Source organism: Macaca mulatta, chromosome 16 (genome assembly GCF_049350105.2).
Source record: "Macaca mulatta isolate MMU2019108-1 chromosome 16, T2T-MMU8v2.0, whole genome shotgun sequence".
NCBI lineage: Eukaryota > Metazoa > Chordata > Mammalia > Primates > Cercopithecidae > Macaca > Macaca mulatta.
In genome coordinates, this window is record NC_133421.1 from 48187777 (window position 1) to 48208995 (window position 21219).

A 21219-nucleotide genomic window follows, 5' to 3' on the forward strand; every position below is an offset into this window, starting at 1 on the left:
TTTGAGACACGATCCTGCTCTGTCGTCCAGGCTAGAGTATAGTGGTGCAATCATGGCTCACCACAGCCTCAAACTCCTGGGCTCAGGTGATCGTTCCACCTCAGCCTCCCGGATAGGTAGGTTACAGGCGTACATCGCCATGCCCAACTAATTTTTTTTGCATTTTCTTTGCAGAGCCGGTGATTTGCTATGTTGCCCAAGCTGGTCTCAAACTCCCGGGCTCAAGTGATCTACCCACCTTGACCTCCTGAAGTGCTGGGAGTACAAGGTGGGCCACCATGCCTGGCCTATCTGCTGAGTTTTAATGTCAATGACTACTTCCATTTCTAGCCATTTGTTTTATTTTTATAACGACTCAAGATGTAATTAGTATACCACACAATTCACCCATTTAACGTGTACAATTCAATGATTTTTAGTGTATTCACCAAGTAGTATGCCAATCACCAAAATCAATTTTACAACATTTTCATAACCCCATGATGAAAGAAACCCATGCTCATTAGCAGTCACTCTCCATTTCCCTCCAACTTCCCAGCCTAGACAAAACCAATTTATGTTCTGTCTCTACAGATTTGCCTATTCTGGACACATCACATAAATGAAATCATACAGTATGTGATCCTTTGTGACTGGCTTCTTTCACTGGGCACAGTGTTTTCAAGGTTCATCCATGCTGTAGCATGTATCAGTTGTTTTATTTTAAAATCTGCCCTTTTCCAGCCAGGCGCGGTGGCTCACATCTGTGGTCTCAGCACTTTAGGAGGCCAAGGTGGGCAGATCACTTAAGATGAGGAGATCGAGACCAGTCTGGCCAATATGGTGAAACCCTGTCTCTACTAAAAATACAAAAATTAGCCAGGCGTGGTGGCATGTGCCTATAATTCCAGCTACTCAGGTGGCTGAGACAGGAGAATCGCTTGAACTTGGGAGGTGGAGAGTGCAGTGAGCCAAGATCACGCCACTGCACTCCAGCCTGGGGACAGAGTGAGAGACTCTGTCTCAAAAAAAAACCAAAACCAAAACAAAAAAACTTCCCATTTCCTTTACAGGAATTTTCTTCATTCTTTCTTTTATATTAGGGTTAACAAGCTTTTTCTGTAGAGGGCCAGATAGTAAATATTTTAGGTTGTGTTGGCCACACATTCTCTGTTGCAACTATTGAACTCTTGCTGCTGCAGTGTGAACGAAGCTATAGAAAATACATGAATGAATGAGCATGGCTATGTTCCAGTAAAACATAAAACTTTAATTTACTTGCAGGCCTAGTTTGCCAACCTATTTTGTATCTTTAATCATAGAAAGAATACATACTATAGCATCAATCAAAAAACATTTTTTTTTTTTTTTTTTTTTTTTTTTTTTTGAGATGGAGTCTCGTTTTGTCACCAGGCTGGAGTGCAGTGGCGATCCTGGCTCACTGCAACCTCCAACTCCCAGGTTCAGGCGATTCTCCTGCCTCAGCCTCCCGAGTAGCTGGGATTACAGGCGCGTGCCACCACACCCAGCTAATTTTTGCATTTTTAGTAGAGACAGGGTTTCACCCTGTTGGCCAGGATGGTCTTGATCTCCTGACCTCATGATCCCCCCGCCTCGGCTTCCCAAAGTGCTGGGATTACAGGTGTGAGCCACTGCGCCTGGCCAAAAAAGTTCTGTTAACTAAAGTTCTCAGGATTCTAATCCTGTTCATTATGTCTGCTGACTCAGAGGAAATATTTTCTTATGTTTTGTAATTTTTAATGGTGAGTTCATTTTAGGTAAAGCTTTGTCTATGAAATGTCTGTGTAGTTTGGGTTGACAGGTAATTATTTCCAAGTTTTGCATTTTCTCTCACAAGGCATCCCAGGAAAACCTGCAGTCCCAAAGTGCTTTTTAATATTTTTCTGTTTGGAGATCCTCAGGCATTACCCCTGTCTCAAGAGTGTTATAGGTAAAGAATTATGTTTTGTGAGGCTTCTTTTTGGGTTCAACTGTGATACCAAACTCAGATGGCCAACTTTCCCTATCATCTATTAATTAGATAGATGTCCACCTGTTGTCTTTTCCCTGGGGTTGTAGTCTTTTTTTTTTTTTTTTTTGACAGAGTCTCACTCTGTTGCCTAGGCTGGAGGGCAGTGGCACAATCTTGGCTCACTGCAACCTCCATCTCCTGGGTTCAAGCAATTCTCTGCCTCAGCCTCCCGAGTAGCTGGCATTACAGGTGCCTGCCACCATGCCCGGCTAATTTTTCTATTTTTAGTAGAGATGGGGTTTCATCATCTTGGCCAGGCTTGTCTTGAACTCCTGACTGCAGGTGATCCACCCGCTTTGGCCTCCCAAAGTGCTGGGATTACAGGCATGAGCCACCGTGCCCAGCCGGGCTGTAGTCTTGACTCTGCTTCATGTGAGGGTTTCAGTTCTAACTCCCAGCCTCCTATAGGCTATTTCTTAAACCAAGGTTACAGAAATCTCTAAACTTTCCCATCACCCCAGAGCAGTTATACCACAGGCCATGCTTAATCCTTTGAATTTTAGTGTCCATTATTGGCCCTTGGAGGATTTCCCCCTCACTCTTGCAAGCTCAGTTACACATTTAAAAAGACAATTGTTATATTTGATTCAGTATTTCTATGTGTTCTGACCAAGAAGTTTTCAGGTTAAGTTTGCTACTGTATTACTCAAAAATTATTGAAGTAAATACTCAAAAGATAAGTTACATTCTACATGAAAATATACAAGTCTCAATATTAAATCACATAAAGGCTAAGTGAATAACCTATAAATTAGTATGATTTTATTTATTTTTGGAAATAGGGTCTCACTGTGTTGCCCAGGCTGGAATGCAGTGGTGTGAATATGGCTCACTGCATCCTTGACCTCTTGGGCTCAAGCAATTCTCCTGCCTCAGCCTCCAGAGCAGCTGGGACCACAGACATGCACCAAAACATCCAGCTAATTTTTAAAATTTTTTGAGTAGACAGGGTCTCAAAACTCTGGGGCTCAAGCAATCTTTCCACCTCAGCCTCCCAAAGTGCTGGGATTACAGGCAAGAGCCTCTGCACCTGAAAACTGGTATGATTTTAAATGACTTCAAGAACATTTTAGGCATTCTGTAAAAGCTCCAGGAAGACAAATTCAATCTATAAAGTATATCAAATACTATTATTAATATAATAATAGTTCCCTAATGGGAAAAAACAAAATAAAACAAAAACAGTATTTCCTCCTTCAGAGAAAAGGAATGTGGAACTTACAGTGCATTGTCAAATTTCCCAGAGCTATACTGGTGGACATAAGAAGAGTAAGCCAAATCTTCATGAGCTGTTGCTACGTGGATATTTTTGCCACCAAACACTGACTGTCTAATGTCAAGTGCTGCCTGAAAGAATCATAAAAATATTTGTCAATACTGTAGAAAATACCACCTAAATTAAACATCCTAGTAATTTAAATATATATCTATATGCCTAACACCACAAAATTATGAAGCCCAGAAAGTCCTGCTATATTTAAATTACAGAACACGAAAGTCACCTAGAAGGCCTGAATTTCTGAAGATAGAGTTTGACTTAAAAGGCAATGGCTTAATAATAATAATCATTCCTATGTCTTGAGAATCAAGACATTGGGAATGTTTTTCTCTGTGTCCTTCTTCAAAAGTGAACTTAGGCCAGGCACGGTGGCTCACACCTGTAATCCTAGTACTTTGGGAGGCCGAGGTGGGTGGATCACCTGAGGTCAGTAGTTCAAGACTAGCCTCCGCAACATGGTGAAACCCCGTCTCTACTAAAAATACAAAAATTAGCCGGGCATGGTGGCACGGGCTTGTAATCCCACATACTCAGGAGGCCGAGGCACGAGAATTGCTTGAACTCAGGAGGCGGAGGTTGCAGTGAGCTGAGATTGCGCCACTGCACTCCAGCCTGGACGACAGATCAAAACTGTCTCAAAAGAAAAAAAAAAAAAAAAGTGAACCTTAAAGTCAAGTATGCCTTGTCTAGACCGATGGCATAATACATCATTTACCTGAGAATGAGCAAGAAAGGCCTAAAATAATTATCAGCCATCTTTGTTATTACAAAGGCAGCTTTAGCGACATTTACTAAATCAACAACAAAGACAAGCCATTATATGGGTAAAAAAAAAATGGAAAACTACTCCCAAATATGAGCTCACAACCCAACAATTCCTTTCCTGAATGATTCTCTTTAGTTCCCAAAGCATTAACTTTTACGCCTTCTAGGCAATACTTAATAAAATAATGATGCAACCTATATTGGTGGGAAGGGTAGGTGTTAAAAAGTCATTTTTGAAGAGTGGTTTATACACCACAAACAAATACAGGTGAGCAAGTCAATATAGGTTGAAAGAAAAAAAGGGTAACCATTAACATACCTGATAAATTGCAACAGACTGACAGATATTATCTACATTGAGTAAGTAGAACCCATAATCTAGCAGTGTATCAGAATATTTTGGGTGTTTTGATCCAAAATGATCCCTATAAAAGGATACAAAATTATTAGCATATAAAGTATAGAGACAACTTAAAAGGATATTTTTAATAATAATCACCTACCGTGCCAAATACACTGCATGTTTAATTAACTGTTCTGCCTTCTTAAATTCACGTTTTACTACACAAGCCTAAAGATAAAGTGAAAAACGGTTAACTCTCAAACAGTTCATTAGTGTGCTAAAATAAGTGTAGTTTATATATTCTGGCTATAACAGTTAATAAGAAAAAAACCCTCCAAACATAAATACAAAGGTTCTATTTGTAACTTCTTTCCTTCCAAGTACTTAAAAATTTTCTATTATAGGCCGGGCGCGGTGGCTCACGCCTGTAATCCCAGCACTTTGGGAGGCCAAGGCGGGCAGATCACCAGGTCAGAAGATCCAGACCATCCTGGCTAACACGGTGAAACCCCATCTCTAATAAAAATACAAAAAAATTAGCCGGGCGTGGTGGCAGGCGCCTGTGTAGTCCCAGCTACTCGGGAGGCTAAGGCAGGAGAATAGCGTGAACCCATGGGGGCAGAGCTTGCAGTGAGCCGAGTGCCACTGCACTCCAGCCTGGGCGACAGAGAGAGACACCGTTTAAAAAAAAAAAATTCTATTACAAACAGATATGTATATAAGCTGGGAAAATTATAAAGTTTAAAATTTTGACAGTCAGTCCTAGTACAAATCTGTCACAATAAAGTCACCTTACAAAGCTGGTATACTCCCATTTTTCCCTATTATTAAAATAAAATAATGGGGGCAGCATTTACCACAGCATTTTCTAAGGTCCTTATATCCCAGTCCTGGAGTGGCTTACAACAATCTTTTGTTATTTTCATTTACTAATTTTTAAATGCATAGAATTTCAAGTTTTCTTATAATTTCTTTTCTTAAGAGACAAGGTTTTATGTTGCCCAGGCTGGACTTGAATTCCTGGCTACAGGCATGTGCCATTGTGCACAACTCCCAATTATTTCTTAAAATATTTTGATCCATGAGTATAGCTAGTCGTTTTTTAAAAACTCTAAATATAATTTATATATAGAAATATTAATCTTGCATAAATATTACACTGGCTTTATATTAAATTAATATTCAATTATTTCAATTAATTAAAAACATAAGAATATCCCTGTTCTAGCTCTCATAACTTGAATATTTACACTGTTTACTTACTCTAAAATGACTGACTTAATACAGAAATCTTGGATTCTCCCAGATATAATTTTGGACTCTATCTTCTAGTTGAATTTTCGTAAGTAAAATAAACCAAAATGAAATATTCAAATCTGAGAAACTTCTGGGTAGAAGAGTGTATCTGAAAAGTACATTAATGCTTTAAGGCCTCACTGCACCAAAGCAGTAGTTTTAAACTACTACTAAATATCCTCAAGAGTTAATGCAGGCCAAGCGTGGCAGCTCACACCTGTAATCCTAGAACTTCTGGAACTCGCTTGAGTCCAGGTGTTTGACACCAGCCAGGGCAACATAGTGAGACCCTGTCTCTATTTAAAATAAAATAAAAATGTAAAAGATTTAATGCATTTATTTACAGAATAAGAAAAAACTAGAGAAAAATCAAGTAAGGACTGCCTAGCAGGTCAAGTATAGCAAGCTGCCTTGCTGTGAGACTGCAATACAATGACAAAGAGATTTAACACCAGGCTATCCTTTAGCAGAAGAGTGACCAAAGTTCACAGGATTTTGGCATAAGGAATTTAGGTTGCTATAAATATTAAAAAAAAAAAAAAACAAAAAGAAACTCAAGCCAGAATAGCACCCAAATACTACTTTGATCTGTACTTTAGTGCACTGAAACAATTATCAAAATGAATTATTTCACTGGTTTTCTTGGTAAAGAAAAATTAGCTAAAAATCTACGTGTGATAGTTTTAGTTAGAAACCAGATTTCTAAAAATGAGCACAGAAACTTATAAAACAGACCTATGTCTATGGAGTGTACAAATAACTAAAATGTTAAATAATAGGTTAATTAAAACAAACTTAAAGCCTGATAAATCCTATAATTCATTTAATAATTTTAACAGTATATTTACCTTAGAAGCTTGTCTTAAAACATCCACCACAACTTTCACTGGTAAGCCTGCTGTAATTTCTTTCATTGCCTCAATGCACCATTTGTATGCCTAAAAAAATTATTATTTATAGGAGAGACAGAACTGTGGTAAATCAAGTTGACAATATTTAACAAGACGACTGCAAAATTTTTCTACAAGCACTTCAATAAGAACACACACAAAATATTTACAGTTAGAATTTTCTGAGGCTAAACTTTCTACAAAGTATAAATCTGTTAAATTATTTTTACTCTTAATATCTATAGCTTGTCTGAATCAGACCTTGTGTATACATATTTTCCAGAAATCAGAGGTATGTTCTCTCTTGCCTAGAAGCCTTTGCACATACTGTTCCCTCTGCCTTAAAATACATTCCCCCTTCTTCCAACTCCTTAAACTCATCTGTCTTGCAGGTTTCAGTCCCAGACAAGGTTTCCTGTGTTTTCCTATACATTCCATCCTCCTACTGTAAGATTTATTATTTTATGTATGAATTGTCTGTTTAGTTGAGTGCTTACTTTGTCCCAGCTACTGTCCAAGGTATTTTATGTGCATTAACACATTTACCTGACACAACAGCCCTATAAGATATGTACTATTATGGGAAACTGAGGTGTGGAGAGGTTAAGTGGCAGGCAAATATGCTAGTATCTAGGTTATGAAGTGGGAAACAAAACAAAAAATGTCCTTCCTCTCCTGGTGCTTAGTGGAAGAAATAAAAAAGTCAAAATAAATTATCAGGCTGGCTGTGGTGACGCATACCTGTAATCCCAGCACTCTGGGAGGCTGAGGTGGGAGGATCACCCAGCTCAGATGTTTGAGACCAGCCTGGGTTATAACATAGTGAGACTTTGTCTCTATCAAAAATCAAAAAAATCAGCTGGGCGTGGGGATGTGCACCTGTAGTTCCAGCTACTTGGTGGGGCTGACGTGGAGGCTGCAGTGGGCCATGATGATGCCACTGCACTCCAGGCCTTATGGAGTGAGCCGCTGTCTCAAACAAACAAGTAAACAAACAAAGACAAGTGTGGCCATGTTATTTCTTTTGGCAATTAAAATATGAAAAGTGAAGTGTGCCATTTCTGGAAGAAAAGTCCAAGAGCCAGCAGTACTACTCCATGAAGTTTCTGCCCCTGTGCCCAGGCGGGTAATGTTCTAGATAGATATGTTCCAGATAGACCCAAAACCACACTGGGTCTTGATCAAACTGTAGATATAATGTTAAGAACAGCCATAGCCATCTGAAGACAGGGATATATTATGAGCCAGAAAGAAACTTTCATTGTTCCAAGCTATTCTGGGGTTGATATTACCTCTGCATAGCCTAGCCTATCCTAACACAAAAACATGGTGCTAATTCATCAAACTATGTCTGTAAGATTTGTTTACTTTTCTGTAGATATCAGTGAAAAGCTTATTTATCACTAAAAGATTGAACTTTCGAAATTATCCAAGACTTCAACATTCCTCACGAATGTGATGAGAGTTGCAAAGACATGAATAAGGCATAGTATAAACCCCTAAATCCAAATGTAGAAGGAAAATAACTGTCAGGCTGGGCATGGTGGCTCATGCCTGCAATCCCAGCTCTTTGGGAAGCTGAGGAAGGTGGATCACTTGAGCCTAGGAGTTTGAGTCCAGTGTGGGTGACAAAGCAAGACCCTCCCTGTCTCAAAAACTACAAGAAGCCCATCCAAACAATTTAGGTAAACATTTGGTTAAATTAAAACAAAAACAACAAAAGAAAGGGCTCTAAATTATACATGTATATATTTCAAATTCATCTCACAAATACTCCTTTTGTTTGATTTCATTTTTATTTTTTTGAGACAGGGTCTCACTCTGTCACCCAGGCTGGATTGTATAAATATGGCTCACTACAGCCTCAACCTACTGGGATCAAGGGATCCTCCTGCCTCAGCCTCCCATCTAGTTGTGACCACCACAGGTGTGTGCTACACATGCGGCTAATTTTCTGTAGAGGCAGGGTCTCACTTTGTTGCCCAGGCTGGCCTCAAACTCCTGTGCTCAACTGATTCTCTACCTTGGCCTCCTAAAGTGCTAGGATTATAGGCATGAGCCACAGTGCTCAGCTTGACTGATTTTGAATATTCCATTACAAATGTGTACTGCCTTATATAAACCTAATAAGCAAAAAAGATCTGTAAGAAAAATAAGAGAAGACTATTTGATTTACTCTCTGTTTTTATAGGTACTTATTGGTCACAATGAAATGTACCTTAAAACACTTACCTCATCATAGTGACTTTTTGCAAATAGGAGTGCACACAGTTCTCCATAGAGTGCAGCTTTATTTGCTTGCTGGCCATGTTTTGATAGTTTATCCATATATGTCTGAGCTAATTTAAATGTTTCTTCACCCAAATGATATTTGCAGTTTCCATTTCGCACATGAAGCAACCTATAAAACACAAATAACATTGCTCTATTTTTTATATTTCCAGCTTGGTAGACCTGATGACCTCTTATCAATCACCTAAATGACTTAAGGTAATTAAATGCAATTACAAGGCAGCATGTGAAAATACATGTGTGGACCAAATTGGAGCTGACCTCATGCCGATAAAGAAGTACATGCTCTTTCCTGAAAGCTTCCCATAATTAATTTCATCAATTGTTGATTCCTTATCTTCTCTAAATATTTTATATATTTTGTATACTCAGCATGTACTGCATCTAAAAAAATGACATTTGCTCTTTTTGTTCCAAATCCACAAGTAATATAGCTTCAGTATAAGAAACTTGGAAAATAATGAAGAAAGTAAAATCAACATAAAATATCTTTTCTTATTTTTAGTACAGTCTAACACTTGATCAGTTACCACTTATTTCATGATGCTTCATAATGTTCATTTTTCTTTCTAATAAGATAAATTTACCAAAAATACCAGTAGTGTCAACTATTTCTTGAGACGGAGTCTCACTCTGTTGCCCAGGCTGGAGTGCAGTGGCACAATCTCAGCTCACTGCAAGCTCTGCCTCCCGGGTTCACGCCATTCTCCTGCCTCAGCCTCCCGAGTAGCTGGGACTACAGGCGCCCGCCGCCACCACACCCAGCAAATTTCTGTATTTTTAGTAGAGACGGGGTTTCACCTTGTTAGCCAGGATGGTCTCGATCTCCTGACCTCGTGATCTGCCCGCCTCGGCCTCCCAAAGTGCTGGGATTACAGGCGTGAGCCACCGCGTCCGGCCAATTATTTCTTTTAAAATCTTTATCCTCTATAGTGGAAATACAGAGTTCTTTACACAAAGTAACTGTACAACCATGCTGACTATTTAACGATATGCCAAAATAGTACAATGCTTCTAGATAGCAACAGACTATGTGTCTATATAGACTATACAACATAGGCAAACAGTGTTAGGACTGGACAAATATTTATTTATTTATTTATTTATTTATTTTTATTTTTTTTTTTTTTGAGACGGAGTCTTGCTCTGTAGCCCGGGCTGGAGTGCAGTGGCCGGATCTCAGCTCACTGCAAGCTCCGCCTCCCGGGTTCATGCCATTCTCCTGCCTCAGCCTCCCGAGTAGCTGGGACTACAGGCGCCCGCCACCTCGCCCGGCTAGTTTTTTGTATTTTTAGTAGAGACGGGGTTTCACCGTGTTAGCCAGGATGGTCTCGATCTCCTGACCTCGTGATCCGCCCGTCTCGGCCTCCCAAAGTGCTGGGATTACAGGCTTGAGCCACCGCGCCCGGCCTATTTATTTATTAAATGCTAGCTAGAACATTATGTTCATGTATCAAGCCAATACAACTTTCTGAAATGCTCAGCCTGAGAAGGAACAAAGGTATAAAAGCTACTTTAAAAAAAACCAAGGATGGAGAGGTTAGGAAGTATTCTTTAGGAGCATCAAATCAACAGATACATAAAATTTATTTTTTCTATCTATACCACAAATATTAACAGATTAATAACCCATGATGATAAAAATTCAGACAATCTTTTAATATCTATCATTCCTTTATATAGTCAGGGAAACAGATTAACTTCAAAAGAACCAGGACTAATCAATAAAGTGATGACTACTATACAATGCCAGTGTGTATCCTGTCAACATGTACCACACAGTTATCTGCAAAATCTATTACCATAAGAAGCTTACGTTCTAGTGGTGACAAGGGTATTAGCGTGGGCAAATATACAAATACATAAGACTTTCATTTAAGGATGAATGCTATAAAGATGATAAAAAAAAAAGTAGAGTAATATGATCAAAAGATTCTCAAAAGAGGTGTTTAGGGTAGACAGGGAAGAATTCTCCTGAGGTGGTAACATTTAAGTTGACACCTAAATGATGACACTGTAGCCAGCCAAGTGAAGATCTGGTGGGGAAGCATGTTCCAAAACAGAAGGAACTGCAAAATAGAAGGAACAGCCCCTGAGAAGGGATGGGGAGAAATTCTGGCATAGTCAAAGGAACAGAGAAGGCCAATTCATCTAGACTACAGTGAATAAAAGATTATGTAAAGAGAAATGAGAAGGCAGAGATAAGCAAGATTTTATAGCACCTTGCCTGCCTTGGAAAGGAGTTTTGGTTGCAACAGTAAGGGAGGTGATTTGACTTATGCACTATCTAATATAATTTCCTGAGATGTTAGAAATGTTCTATACTTGTGTTGCTCAATTTGGTAGCCACTAGCCACAGTGGCTACTGAGTATTAGAAATGTGCCCAGTGTGACTGAGGCACATTTTACTTTTAATTATTTTAACCTTAATAATCACATATGGTTAATGGCTACCATATGGGACAATGCAACTGTATCAAGAATGCTCTGGCTACAGTGTGGAGAATGGATTATAGCAAAGCCAAGAGTGGAAGCAAAGCCACCAAGGCAGAAGATACTGTAACAGTCCAGAAAAAAAAATTCCTTGAGAAAAAAAGGATTAGTATTTGAAACACAGATTTGATAGCCAAACAGCTGAAAGAAAAAAAAATGAGAAACCCATAGGTTGAAATTTTAGAGAATAAAAAGAACAGTGCTTACTTCTCATTTCCAAAATGCTAAGAATTTCCTTTCCAAAGACCTTCACTCTAAGTATTCTCCTGAAATAACAATCTGTGGAAATTATTTAGTAATTGGCACATGATGAGGTAACAAAATAAACATTGTAGGCCAGAAAGGCACAGCTTGATATTTTCTCCAGTCCCTGCTGAATATCTATTTAAACAAAAGGGCAAATTAAACATATGGAGACTCTTTAAGGTTCTGTGTGTCCATCTGGGCTGACACTAAGCAGTATATTGAATTCAAGGAACTTGCGGTCCAACTCATTATGGTCTAATTTTATCCCAACATTCGGCCTAAGGAAAACGCAGGTTCTCAAAATGTGGCACTATCATGCAAACACAGTATCTTACTTTCACAATAACATAAAATCTTGTCTACCTGATCAACACCTATTGTCAAGAGCAACTACTATCTGATTGTTCATTGTTTGAAATGAAAAATACACACATATGTAAGTCATTAGTTTACTAATATATTTACCATAAGACTGAACATGACTAGTTAGAGCCTCATCAGCCAGACATAACGAAAGTAAAATACACTAAAAGTGAAACTAAAGGAAAAGAATTTCTTTCCTTCTTATAAGTGTCTTTTTCTTACAACTAGTTTAAAATTTTGGCCGGGTGTGGTGGCTCACGCCTGTAATCCCAGCACTTTGGGAGGCTGAGGTGGGTGGATCACGACGTCAGGAGATTGAGACCATCCTGGCAAACACGGAGAAATCCCATCTCTACTAAAAATACAAAAAAAATTGCTGGGCGTGGTTGTGCGTGCCTGTAGATCCAGCTACTCAGGAGGCTGAGGCAGGAGAACTGCTTGAACCCGGGAGGCAGAGATTGCAGTGAGTTGAGATTGCACCACTGTACTCCAGACTGGCGAAAGAGCAAGACTCCATCTCAAAAAAATAAAAAATGGAAATAAATGATAGCTTGAAAGGGTAGAGCTGCATAATGAAAATAAAGACCGGTATGGGTTTAATAATTTTTTTTTACTATGGTGAAATATACATAAAACTTTGTGCCATATGAGCTATTTTAAAGTATACAATTCAGTGGCATTAATTATATTAACTGTATCATACAACCATCAATACTATTCGCTTCCAAAACTTTTTCATCACCCCAAAGAAAAATTCTGTAAGCATTAAGCAATAGCTTCCCCTTCTGCCTTACCCCTAAGTCCCTAGTAACCTTTAATCTGCTTTCTGTCTCTATGAATTTGCCTATTCTACATATTTCATGTAAGTGGAACCATACAGTATTTGTCCTTTTGTGTCTAACTTATTTCACTTAGGATAAAATTTTCAAGGTTCATCCATGTCGTAGCATGTACCAAAACTGGCTGAATCATTGTATGAGTATATATGTAAAAATGCCAAATTTTATCTCTCTATTTATCTGTTGATGGATACTTGGACTGTTACCTTTTGACTTGTGAAAAATTCTGCTATAAACACTAGCACACAAATATCTTTTGATTCCTTGCTTTCAATGCTTTTAGGCATATACCCTGGAGTGAAACTGCTGAGTCATACGGTAATTCTATGTTTAGCTTTTTGACAAACTGCCAAACTGTACTCCACAGCAGCTGCACCATTTTACATTCCCAGCAACAGTGCACAAAGTTTCCAATTTCGTTTTCTTTTTTTCAAATGCTCTCTCAGCAGAATCACTCGATTTCTTCTCATCCTTGCCAACACTTCTTTTCTTTTTTTTTTTTTTTAATTGTACACATCTTGATAGGAATAAAGTGGTGGCTCATTATGTTTGATTTGCATTTCCCTAATGCCAAATGACACTGAGTATCTTTTTACGTGCTTACTGGTCTTTTATGTATCTTCCTTGGGAAAATGTCTATTCAAGTCCTTTGCCCATTTTTTATTTTTTATTTTATGAGACAGAGTCTCACTCTGTCACCCAGGCTGGAGAGCAGTGGCATGATCAAGCTCACTACAGTCATGATCTCTTGTGCTTAAGTGATCCTCCCACCTCAGCCTCCTAAGTAGCTGAGACTAGAGGCTCGTGCCACCACAGCTGGTTGATTTTTTAAAAAATTATTTTAATAGAGACGAGGTCTTGCTATTTTGCTTAGGCAGGTCTCAAACTCCTGAGCTCAAGAAATCCTTCTGCCTCAGCCTCCCAAAATGTTGGGATTACAGATGTGAGCCACCATGCCCAGCCTACTCTTTATTTTAATTAATTAATTAATTAATAATTACAGGTGGTAGGCACCTGTAATCCCAGCTACTTGGGAGGCTGAGGCAGGAGAATCGCTTGAACCTGGGAGGCGGAAGTTGCAGTGAGCCGATATCATGCCATTGCACTCCAGCCTGGGCAAAAGAGTAAGACTCTGTCTCATAAAATAAAGCAAATACATGTAAATGAAAATAAAAATAAAAATTAATTCATTAATTAGTTTTTTAACAGAGTTTCACTCTTGTTATATTTTTCAGTAGAGACATAGAGTTTTACCATGTTGGCCAGACTGGTCTTGAACTCGTGACCTCAGATGATCTGTCTGCCTTGAACTCCCAAACTGTTGGGATTACAGGTGTAAGCCACGGGGCCCAGCCTCATTTTTAAATTGTGTTGTTTGCAGTTGTAGTTCTTGATACATTCTGGATACTAGAACCCTAATTAACATATGATTTGCAAATATTTTCTCCCATTCCATAGATTGTCTTTTTATTTTCTTGATGTTTTTTGATGTACAAAAGTTTTTTATTTTGATTAAGTCCAACAAATCTATAGTTTTACTTCTTCCTTTCCAATACCGATGCTTTTTATTTTTCTTGTCAAATTTCTTCTGCTAAAGCTTCCAGTACAACGTTGAAAACCACTAGTGAAAGCAGGCATCTATGTCTTGTTCCTGATCCTATGGGGGAATCTTCTAGTCTTTCACTATAGAGTATGATGTTAATTGTGAGTTTTTCATAAATACTCTTTATCATATTGAGGAAGTTCCTTTCTATTCCTAGCTTTGTGAATTTTTTTTTTTAATGATGAAAAGGTGTTAGATTTTGCTAAACGACTTTTCTGTGTCAACTGAGATAAACGTTTTTTTTTTTCCCCCTTCACCTTATTAACATGGTGTATCACACTGATGTTCTTATGTTGAACCACCCTTGCATTCCTGGGATAAATCTCACTTGGTCATAGTGTAAAATCCTTTTAATATTCTATTAGATTTGCTAGTATTTTGTTGATGATTTTTTCATCTATATTCATAAGAGATACTTGTCTGAAATGGTCTCTTTTGTGATGTCATTTTTGGTCTTTGGTATCAGGTAACGTTAGCCTTTTAAAATTAGTTAGGGACTGGGCGCAGTGGCTCACGCCCATAATCCTAGCACTTTGGGAGGCCAAGGTGGGCGGGTCACCTGAGGTCAGGAGTTTGAGACCAGCCTGGTCAACATGGCAAAACCCCATCTCTACTAAAAATATAAAAATTAGCCAGGTGTGGTGGTGGGCACCTGTAATCCCAGCTACTTGGGAGGCTGAGGCAGGAGAATTGCTTGAACCTGGGAGGCAGAAGTTGCAGTGAGCCGAGATTGTGCCACTGCACTCCAGCCTGGGCAAAAGAGTAAGACTCTGTCTCATAAAACAAAGCAAATACATGTAAATGAAAATAAAAATAAAAATAAAAACAAAACAAAATGAGTTAGGAAGTGTTGCTTCCTCTGCAATTTCCTGGAAGAGTTTGAGAAGAACTAGTGCTAATTCTTTAAATGTTTGATAGAATTCACTAGTGAAGTCTTCGGTCCTGGACTTTGTTGGAAGGTTTTTGATTATGGATTTAATTTCTTTACTTGTTATAGGTCCCGTAGGATTTTCTATTTCTTCTTAGAGCATTTAGGTAATTTGTCCATTTCCAAAAAATTTGTCCATTTTATTTATGTTATCTAATTTGCTGGTGTTCAACTGTTCATAGGATTCTCCTTAAATCCTTTTTATTTGTGGAAGGTTGGTAGTAATGTTCCAAGTCCCATTTCTGATTTTAGTTATTTGAGTCTTCCTTTTCTCTTTGTTAGTCTGGTATGGTTTTAATTTCAAGTCAGGGAGGACATCAGTGTGAGAGTGTTTCTTCTGCTAGAGAATGTGGAATCTGCATGTGATACCTCAAACAATGGCAGCAATCTTACAAGCACTGGAGAGCTAGCCAAAGAAATGACTGGTACACAAAGAATTAGCAGACAGATTGAAAGAACCTAGTTCCTTAATAACTTCTATATATTCATAATTACCCTACCCTGGAGGCACTAAACATTGTACTGATTATCTTTTTATCTTTTTTGTATTTTTAAGGTGCATTGCTTATGTAGGTGGCTCCTATCTTATTTGCTACACATAGGTTTATAACCTTTTTGTGAATTATACATTCTATTATCAATATCCCTTCTGTATCAACTAATGACTTTTATCCTGAATTCTTCCTTATTGTTAGTATTATTGTTTTGGGGTATTTTCTTTTTATGATATAGCACTAGCTTTTATTTTTTAACCCTCTTGGTAACCACCATCTTTAGGTAGGATAATTGAACCCATTCACATGTATTGTGATGATAATTGTATTTGGTCTAACCTTTTCATCTTATTTTTCATTTATCATAATCAGTTATGTCCTCTATTCTCTTTGCTTATATGTAGCTTGGTCAAGTTTCAAATCATTCTCACCCATATTCGCACCATCCTAGTTTGGGAGTTCTATCACACTTTTCTATTAACCAAGGCATTAAATATCCATCTCTAGCACTGATAATGTTTAAACATTAAATAATGATGCCCTTTCCTACTCTACCCACTAAGATGAGAACTTTGTAACACTTTAACTCCTCCATTCTCCCAAATGTTTATTTTAAAAATAGGCTATATGTCTATTTAAAAACCTGAATGTAAGATGAACTTCCATTTTCCATCTAAAAATATTTTTGCCAACTCATATATATCAAGTTTTGGGGATATATGTGATAACATTAAAACACTTATAATTTTTATTTAAGGCCAAGTGTGGTGGTAATGCCTGTAAGCCCAGTGCTTCGGGAGGCCAAGGCAGAAGGATCACTTGAGCTCAGGAGTTTGAGACCAGCCTGAGCAACATACTGAGGTCCCTTTTCTATTAAAAACAAAAAGAATAAAAATTTATAACATTTAAATCTTTCCTTATACCTACATATTTAAAATCTAAATTAAATTTTCAAAAATCACTTTTCCTCCTCACAATTTACAAAACTTTATCCAAATTATTCACATGTACCTTAAACATTTAGCTTCATCATCACCATAGTTATTTCTGGAGTCATCTGACAGTTTTTATTTTATCTGCTAAATAAATCCTTCTTTGGAATGACAGCTTTTTAGAGTAAAACATTTTCATTTGTTTGAAAACCAGTACTTCTGAATCTCTGTATGATGTCACCAGAAATTTAATCCAAAGCTACCAGTAGCCATTTGCAAAGCATTAGGACTGCTGGGCTTTTCAATTTCTCCTATGGCAAGTAGACATCCATGATCTCCACAAATGAACTACTCCATCACTTTTCAAAGTAATCTTTAAAAAGCCAGTTAATAAAATTATCCAACTCTTACAACTATAAGGTCATGACCTCCAGAATATTCTAAATATGCTAAATTTCATTACTTTTTTTTTTTTTTTTTTGAGACAAAGTTTTGCTCTCATCACCCAGGCTGGAGTGTAATGGTGCAATCTCAGCTCACTGCAACCTCCACCTCCCAGGTTCAAGCAATTCTCCTTCCTCAGCCTCCCGAAGTAGCTGGGATCACAGGCGCCCACCACCACGCCCAGCTAATTTTTTTGTATTTTTAGTAGAGACAGGGTTTCACCATGTTGGCCAGGTTGGTCTAGAACTCCTGACCTTAGGTGATCCACCACCCCAGCCTATCAAAGTGCTGGGATTACAGGCATTGAGCCACCACACCCAGCCTCATTACTTCTTTAGAAAGAAAATTTCGCTAGGTGGTCTCTATAAAGCTTCCTGACATTAGCACTAACTGAAGTTTCCGGTTAACATTTCTTTCCTAAGTACTACTTTCTTGTTCAAAATACAGGTTGAGTATCCTTATTTGAAATGTTTGGGACCAATCGTGTTTCAGATTTCAAATTTCTGGATTAGGGACACTAAACCTGTAATAGGTTTGACATGGTAAATTTTTGTCTTTTGTTATTTCCAAAATTTCCTTTTCATCTCTGGTTTGAAAAGCATCCTTATTAGGCCTATTACAAATTCTCAATTTGTTCTTCCTTCTCTTCCTACTCCATCTATATGTGAGATATATATTACAATATTCATTACCTACCACTCTTTTTATATAATCTTCCCCTACCTTGGGATTTGTTATTATAAGAACTTAAATAAAAGTTTAAAAATTTTATTTTAAAATAAAATAGAAGCCAGGTGCAGTGGCTGACACCTATAATCCCAGCACTTCGGGGGGCCAGAGCGGGTGGATCACGAGCTCGGGAGATCAAGACGATCCAGGCTAACATGGTGAAACCCCGTCTCTACTAAAAACACAAAAAAATTAGCTGGGCGTGGTGGTGGGTGCCTGTAGTCTCAGCTACTCAGGAGGCTGAGGTAGGAGAATGGCATGAACCCAGGAGGCGGAGATTGCAGTGAGCCGAGATCACGCCATCGCATAGAACTCCAGCCTGGGTGACAAAGCAAGACTCCGTCTCAAAAAATAAAAAAATTAAAAAAAAATTAAAAGACTCAGTCATAACATAACATAACATAACATAACATGTCTCATTATATTGCCCAGGCAGGTCTCAAACTCCTGGGCTCAAACGATCCTCTTGCCTTGGCCTCCCAAAGTGCTGGGATTACAGGCGTAAGGTACTATGCCTGGCTGGAACTTATATTTAGTTAGAGAAGTTCCTCGATTATTTCCCTCAGATAAGGTAAATGGAAACATACTGGGTCTTCATTTATTTGAAAATTATTTTTTTTGCCCTTTGAACTGGTGAGGTACAGTATTTTCTCTCGGTAACTAAGATACTGCTGCTTTCTTCTAGCTTCTAATTTCTATTTATCTTTGGCTTTCAGGAAATGCAACTGCCCAGGGTTCTCTTTCAATCCACATTCAACTCCCCCGTTTTTTTTTGAGACAGAGTCTTGCTCTGTCGCCTAGGCTGGAGTGTAGTGGCGCGATCTTGGTTCACTGCAAGCTCCACCCTCCCAGCTTCACGCCATTCTCCTGCCTCAGCCTCCTGAGTAGCTGGGAATACAGGTGCCCACCACCACGCCCAGCTAATGTTTTGTACTTTTTAGTAGAGACGGGGTTTCACCATGTTAGCCAGGATGGTCTCAATCTCCTGACCTCGTGATCCACCTGCCTCGGCCTCCCAAAGTGCTGGGATTACAGGCGTGAGCCACCATGCCCGGCCACATTCAACTCTTTACAAACATATGCATGCACACACACATACACATACATACACTCCCCAACCCCACCCCACTGTCGAGTAGTTCAAGAAGTTCTTTTTATCATTAAAAAAAAAAAAAAACCACTAAAGGAATACATGCCAATTGTTTAAAAACATAATAAACAGTAGAAAAGGATTTAAAATAAAAAGTAAGTTTGTTCTGCCCAACTCTCACAAGCCCAAAGGTAATCTCTGTTCCCTTATCTGGAGGTTCTAGAAAATTCTTGACCTTAAACAAACCATGCTCACATGGACTGATTAGCTACAAAGAAAAAATTGAAAAGCGGGTTGCAGGTGTGATTTTAAGTTTGTCATCCCCCAAAAACAAACCAATTCAGCAACTGTGGTTATTTCTGAGCAGCAGGGTTATAGACAACAATTTTCTTCCTCATAGCTTTCTGGATATGTTTGGCCACAGACACGTATAAGCAAGAAAAACAAAGCCATTAAATAGAAAATGAATAAATGGAAATAGGCAGAGTCTCCAAAGAATACAAAAGGACTGAAAAATGGTGCCAGTTTTAACTACTTTCTATCAAGAAAGGCTAGGAAGTTTCCCTGACCTTTGTTGTATAATGTTTTGCCACTAGCCCCATATTAGAAATTGGTTTTGTGACATTAAATTGAAAAACATACTTTTATTCTTCCCTCAGGCTCAAAGCCCCTGGGATTGGCCAAAGGATTTGATTCGTATCTGTTCTGCAAAACACTTCTTTTCCAATTCAATTAAACACATGGTCAATTAATACCTCAAATTTCTCTCTGCCTTAAAAAAAGACTAAGCCATAAAATTTTAATCATCTTTTCAAATGATACTAAGTAGATGAAAAAAAGTACTTATTATAAAAAAATTATATTAAATACACTTGTAATGACCAAGAATTTGGCAAGGTTAGTTGAATAGAGGCAAATTTTATTTTGAAATTTCAAATTCATAAAGACTAATGTCTTGGTATACAGGCAGTGAGTTGGCATTATAAATGGCTTTGTTCCTTGGTCCAGACAATATTCTAGTTTCACATGTGCTTGCTAAAAAGACAGCTAGTTCTGAATTGTTAATTAACTATTGTTTTTATTTATTTTAAATATTTGTTATAGAAATGGGATCTTGCTGGTCTCCAATTCCTAAGTTCAAGCAATCCTCAAATCTTGGCCTCCCAAAGTGCTGGGATTACAGGCGTGAGCCACTGCACCCAGACAGTTATCTACCCAATATTCCTCATGTTTTCTTCCTTAATGTAGACCCATGAGTTAATTCATGCACAATTGAAAATGTTTTGCTCCTCAGACTATATTACACAGATTAGAAGTTGTGTAGAATGTATCCCAGTTTCCAGTTTAAAAGAAAGGTAATCTAAGAGATAGAGTTAGACTTCTGGGAAAGCAATTTTTTTCTGATTTAAAAAAGAAGAGTCAGCTGTCATGCACTTTTTGCCCTCCCTTCTTCTCACTGCCTATTAACACTTGCAACCATAATGATGTGAGCTACTTGCTAAAGATGACATACTAGGAAGGAGAGAAGGAAACTGACTTGTCTTGTGAAAAAACTAAACTTTTTGATAAGGCTAAAGTCAAATTTATACAAGAATTTTAAAATCAGAAGAAACACAGGTATTTGGGTGAAATAAATCTGAATATGTGAATAAAAAAATAAAGCACATACAAAAAAGAAAGTGCTTTATCTTTTGGTCAAGATTGCTATAGTGAATAATCTATGATAAAATCATACAAAATCCCCTTTTGTTCCAAATTAACCAGTTTATGTACACAGAAATATATAACTAACCCCTCAAATCCCATATGGGATGGTCTAGTCTCCTATTCCTAAAAATATAAAATAGGCAGAAGAGGGGGAAAAAATGAGCGATTATTTTTATGAGTACTATAAATTATAGGGCTAAATACTAATTCTTTTACAGTTTCTGCCACAAAGATTCCTATAATTTATCATACACTTCTAAAGTATATGTGGGAAATTATCACCTTCTAAAATGTTATTTATAATTAAGTTTCCATATTACAAAATTAACTTCAGGATTTGAATGTCTGTCTGACATAGATAAGCCTTGTATAAAAAAGGGCAATGACAGCCTCAAAAGACTGAACTGGCCAAATAAAAAGAAAGAGAGAGAGTTTTACTCAATTTTAGCTTAAATCAACAATAATCTAGCTTGGG

The 21219-nt window shown here is 37.9% G+C and overlaps 1 protein-coding gene and 1 long non-coding RNA gene across 9 annotated transcripts in view; one reads left to right on the forward strand and one right to left on the reverse strand.

The window, feature by feature from the left end:
- APPBP2 (amyloid beta precursor protein binding protein 2) overlaps positions 1-21219 on the reverse strand; it is a 115568-nt gene that overhangs the window by 14300 nt on the left and 80049 nt on the right. For all 8 annotated transcript variants that reach the window (XM_028835735.2, XM_077969510.1, XM_077969511.1 and 5 more), the window contains 5 exon segments: positions 8817-8985; positions 6543-6632; positions 4559-4626; positions 4375-4480; positions 3234-3358 (listed from right to left, as the gene is read on the reverse strand). In XM_028835735.2, the coding sequence (XP_028691568.1) occupies positions 3234-3358; positions 4375-4480; positions 4559-4626; positions 6543-6632; positions 8817-8985 (558 nt within the window).
- LOC144335483 (uncharacterized) lies at positions 13679-15207 on the forward strand. Its single transcript, XR_013406365.1, has 2 exons — positions 13679-13760; positions 14151-15207. It is a non-coding gene; the product is annotated as an uncharacterized LOC144335483 (long non-coding RNA).